The following is a 5007-nucleotide window of genomic DNA, read 5'->3' as shown; positions in this document are numbered from 1 at the left end:
GATTAAAGTTTTCAAAGCTCTCGAAATCAATTGATATTCTTCCATCATCCAGATCATTATCGTTTATCAATATGCGTACTTATGAGTCGCCCCTCGTTTCGCAGCTTGGCTTCGCTTGTTTTTGTTTTTCCACACACATTTCTAATTTTTTTGTTTTTGTTTGCCAAAGTTCTCTATCTCCATCTCTATACCCCTCTGTTCTGTTTGCTCCGATCTTATGTATTTCCAAGCCGAGTTTTATTCTCGCTGCGTTCGCTTTGCCCTCGCTCTTCTTCGCTCCCGCCGCCGCAGCTTCAGCGGTCTCTCGCTCTTCCCTCTTCGTCTTGCCCGGTTTCGTATTCTCAACGAGTTCACTTAAAGTTTGGATCACCTCCGCCGGCGAACAGTTTCAGTTTTACCTTTAATGCGAGCACAACAAGTCAGTGGAGAGTCATTCTAATATTCCGTTGGTTTTTTTTTTTCTGTGATCTGAGTTCTTTGCGCCGTGTGATAATTTATATAGTTTTTATGGCCAGGAACTGGAACTATAACTTCTTTGATATACACGTATAATAATCCGAGATTTGGGCTTCTTAGAATTCCATTTTGTTTGATTCTCTAATGATGTATTTATTTTATATGGTTCAGCTTCTTCTTCATAATTCTTATCTATTAATAGTCTTCTAAGAATATAACGTGCCTAGTTTTTTGAATTCAGAATCACAGAATGTTAAAATAAGTCATTTTTCCATAATAATCAGGCATACAAAATAACCTAAAATCTTAAAATCTCACACATAATGTGGGTTTACTCTGGAACTTTCCAACAGTTAACAGTTTCAATATAAATACATATATTTTCCTATTCACAGCTATGAAGCTCTACGCCCTGTTCTCCCTTCTGGTGGGATCTTTGGCCATTGGTCAGATTTCCGCCGCCGGATCTCATCATCTACTTTGTTACTATGACGGCAACAGTTTTGTCCGCGAGGGTAAGTCCCACTTCTAGTTCGTTCTTGGCTATATAGTTGATAAGAATCGGGGTTATCGGTGGAAGGAAAATGTACATATATTACCCGTACGTATGTACATATACATATGTGTATTTTGAAACCAAGAGATAGAGAGCTGCGCGGACTCAATTCAATTAGATGATTTTCACTTTTCATAGACACATGCTAAAAGCATAAAGCGGTGTACTTTTTTGCGATTCTGATAATTGGCAACGGGTCACAAGATCAGAGGGGAATGTTTTGCAACCAATTTGAGTAAATTGCATATAGAGAGGAAAGCCCACACAAAACGCCAGACTTGAACTAATTGAAATTGGCATCGGGTGTTCGACGATGATGATTCATGACCAGAGGTGCCACCTCCAAGGCGCTAATTGATGATGCAAACCGAGCTTATTTTAGTACACTCGAATTTTCAGCTGCCAGTGGAAGATTCACTGAATATAAAGTGTTGGCAATATTAAACACATGCTTTTTCGGGGACAACAATCAAATTTATTGATTAACTCAACGCTTCCTGTTAACAAAGCATTAGTATAATAAGCTTTTACATTCATGAATATATTTCACAATTTCCTTATTCTAAAATGAACATCAACAGGCCTCTCCAAGCTGATCCTAACCGATCTGGAGCCCGCCCTGCAGTACTGCACCCATCTGGTCTACGGATATGCCGGCATTAATCCCTCGAGCAACAAGCTGGTCAGCAACAATGAGAAATTGGACCTGGATCTGGGCAGCAGCCTGTTCCGCCAGGTGACCGGATTGAAGCGCAAGTACCCAGCCCTCAAGGTCCTGCTTAGCGTGGGTGGCGACAAGGACACCGTGGATCCAGAGAACAACAAGTATCTGACCCTGCTGGAGAGCAGCAATGCCAGGATTCCGTTCATCAACAGTGCTCACTCGCTGGTGAAGACCTACGGTTTCGATGGCCTCGATCTCGGCTGGCAGTTCCCCAAGAATAAGCCAAAGAAGGTGCACGGCAGCATTGGCAAGTTCTGGAAGGGATTCAAGAAGATCTTCAGCGGTGATCATGTCGTCGACGAGAAGGCCGAGGAGCACAAGGAGGCCTTCACCGCCCTGGTTCGCGAACTGAAGAACGCCTTCCGTCCCGATGGCTACATCCTGGGTCTCAGTGTCCTGCCCAATGTGAACTCTTCGCGTGAGTTAACATAAATAATTTCGATTGTATTAGATTTCATTTAGTATGTTTTGTTCGAAAGATTGCCCAGCATATTTATTATATATTCAATATGTTTTTGTTTATCTGGTTTAGTGTTCTTCGATGTGCCCGCTATTATCAATAACTTGGACTACGTGAACCTGCACACCTACGACTTCCAGACCCCCGAGCGCAACAACGAGGTGGCCGACTTCCCGGCACCGATCTACGAGCTGAACGAGCGCAATCCGGAGTTCAATGTCAACTACCAGGTGAAATACTGGACCGGAAACCGTGCTCCGGCCGCTAAGATTAACGTGGGCATTGCCACCTATGGACGTGCCTGGAAATTGACCAAGGATTCGGGACTGACTGGACTTCCACCGGTTGCCGAGGCTGATGGTGTGGCTCCTGCCGGAACCCAGACCCAGATACCCGGACTTCTTAGCTGGCCAGAGGTGTGCGCCAAGCTCCCAAATCCCGCCAATCAGCATCTGAAGGGCGCCGATGGTCCGCTGCGAAAGGTTGGTGATCCGACCAAGCGCTTTGGAAGCTATGCCTACCGCTCCGCCGACGACAGCGGTGAAAACGGAGTCTGGGTGGGCTACGAGGATCCCGATACGGCGGCCATCAAGGCGGAGTATGTTAAGCGCGAGGGTCTCGGCGGCATTGCTGTTGTCGATCTGAGCTTCGATGACTTCCGCGGCGGCTGCACTGGCCACGACAAGTTCCCCATCCTGCGCCAGGTTAAGAGCAAGTTGTAGAGCTCCTCATCCTTCTGATTCTTTTCCCGAACGAAAGAACAACGTGTTTTTATTTGCCCCACTGTTTTTTTTATATGTAATTGACTCAACGCAAACCTGTGTAAACGCGAAATGCAAATTAAATTAATATAACATTGACACCAAAAAAACTTGTCTCTTACTTGTTTCTGAATTTTTGTAGCTTACATATATTTATATAACCAGCCAGCCGAATAACGGGTATCTGATAGTCGATGAACTCGATTTTAGTGTTCCCTCTTGTTTATAATTTGAGTTTCCCACACTTTTCCACATCTGCTTTAAGCCACTCGCTTTAGCTAATTATTTATGCTAATTGTACTCAATTGAATTACATAACATCATTATATAAAGCTATTAACCCATTATGAACCTTTATAAAGTTTACTATCGTCAAATAAATTATGTTAATATGACATCAATCGTGTTGCCGTGCCTTTTATGCCAATTGTTATCGGCCAATTAATTATGTTGATTTTAGTGCACTTTTCGCACTCGCATCGCATTACAGTGAGCACTCGCTGTGCGTGAACCGATGCTCATTGCACATTAACTGTAATTGAGTGCAACAACTTCCAATTACTTTCCCCCGACGGCAAATAAACTGATTAGAAGGCCGGCAAATGAACGCACTCATGTATGCATTGTGCCGCCGCATTGTCCCCGCCTCTGTCCATGTGAAAGAAGTATCCTTCTGCTCCCCCTCTCGTGGTCCTTGTCCTCGTCCCAGCTCTTTTCAATAGCCTAGTGTGGGGCTCCTTTTATGATTCGGACTTTTGTGCCTGGTTCCTTGTGCTGCTGTGACTTCATTTTGCTGCTCCTTCCGGCATTTCGTGTCAGCCTGTGGTCGCCGGCTGATTGTTTTATGTGCGGTGTTTGTGCCCGCTCTGCACGACCCATCAAGCCCTCGGACCACCCACTGCACCACCCACTCACTCTAACGGAAACGGAGCAAAAATCCCCTCCTGCTCCAGCGACTGCCTTCTGAACACAGCAACGGCTTCAACTGCAGTCGTGTAGCAACAGTTTCCATTGCATTGTGGCCAATGGCTCATTCATCTTTGGGCGGTGGTCATGCTGTGACCACTTGAACCATTGCCGCTGACACCCACCAAAAATGGGTGGATGGACTGGGTGTTTGGGTGGTTGGGTGGTTGGGCGTTGCTGCCATGTTGCCTTCGCCTGGATCACTTTATCATTTGCAAAATTGCAAAATGCAACCGCAAAAACCATAACCCGGCGCAGGCAAAGTATATTTTAGAGCCCCAGACTCCAGGACCGAGCATCACGCATACGCACTGTCTGCTCACCGGCCCAACCAGGAAGTGCCACTCCCCCATCCTTATCCGCAGCCCGCCCCCCGAATTCGAGCCAACACTGGGATGCCGTTGATTTAGTTCTCGGTTGCTGAAAAGCGCATTGGATTTTCGGAAAACCGGTGAACACTGAGAGAAAAGTAAAGGAATAAGTGATAACAAGAATAGATGTTAAGTTGCCCACTTGATGAAATGGAGTGAAATAGTTTTGATACAAAAAATGTCGAATTATGAAACCCTATAAACTAACAAGTTCATTTTAAAAATCGGTGGCTATACATATGCTCAGTTCAGCAGCTTGAAAATGCTATTATGGACACCAGGTTCCTGATAAGATTACATATTATTACAAGCTGTAAAAGCAGCTGGTTTTTCTTTCAGTGCACATCCTGCCTGCTGTTTGGGCATATCACTGGCAGCATAAATCTCGTGTCGGCACTGAGCAAGTGGCTCCTGGTTTGGGGTCTGGCACTGATCCTGCTGCTCATGTTGCCATGTTCTGCAGTGACCAAAGCCCCGCACCTCCTTTGTCCTATTCCGCTCCCTTTTTAACCACCACCCCCCCCCCCTTTCAACCCCTTTAACCCCCTCTCACCACCATTCTTACTGGGAACTATGGCTTTAGCCTGGGACTCCTTTGCGCACACATGCAATTAGTCAACCACAAAATAACAAGTTGCCGTGTAAAGTGCCACGCCCAGATTGCCACCACCGCCCCATCCGAAATGTTTGGGAGTAGTCCAGGGGAAGGGCGA

At 45.7% G+C, this 5007-nt stretch overlaps 1 protein-coding gene across 3 annotated transcripts, besides 1 other annotated feature; it reads left to right on the top strand.

Moving 5' to 3' along the window:
- The first annotated feature begins 377 nt into the window (after positions 1-377).
- Idgf4 (Imaginal disc growth factor 4) lies at positions 378-3353 on the top strand. 3 transcript variants are annotated; one of them, NM_001298139.1, is made up of 4 exons: positions 378-418; positions 852-971; positions 1594-2154; positions 2269-3353. In NM_001298139.1, the coding sequence occupies exons 2-4, from the start codon at positions 854-856 to the stop codon at positions 2916-2918; spliced, it is 1329 nt and encodes a 442-aa protein (NP_001285068.1). In that variant the 5' UTR covers positions 378-418; positions 852-853; the 3' UTR covers positions 2919-3353. The 3 variants fall into 3 exon arrangements, with proteins under 3 accessions (NP_001285068.1, NP_511101.2, NP_727374.1); NM_078546.4 differs by having other exon boundaries at positions 2269-3060; NM_167207.3 differs by having other exon boundaries at positions 378-445; positions 2269-3060.
- Positions 3125-3188: a mobile genetic element.
- Positions 3354-5007: the final 1654 nt, after the last annotated feature.

The sequence above is a fragment of the Drosophila melanogaster genome, chromosome X (genome assembly GCF_000001215.4).
Source record: "Drosophila melanogaster chromosome X".
NCBI classification, from domain to species: domain Eukaryota; kingdom Metazoa; phylum Arthropoda; class Insecta; order Diptera; family Drosophilidae; genus Drosophila; species Drosophila melanogaster.
This window is presented reverse-complemented; position numbering and strand designations above follow the sequence as displayed.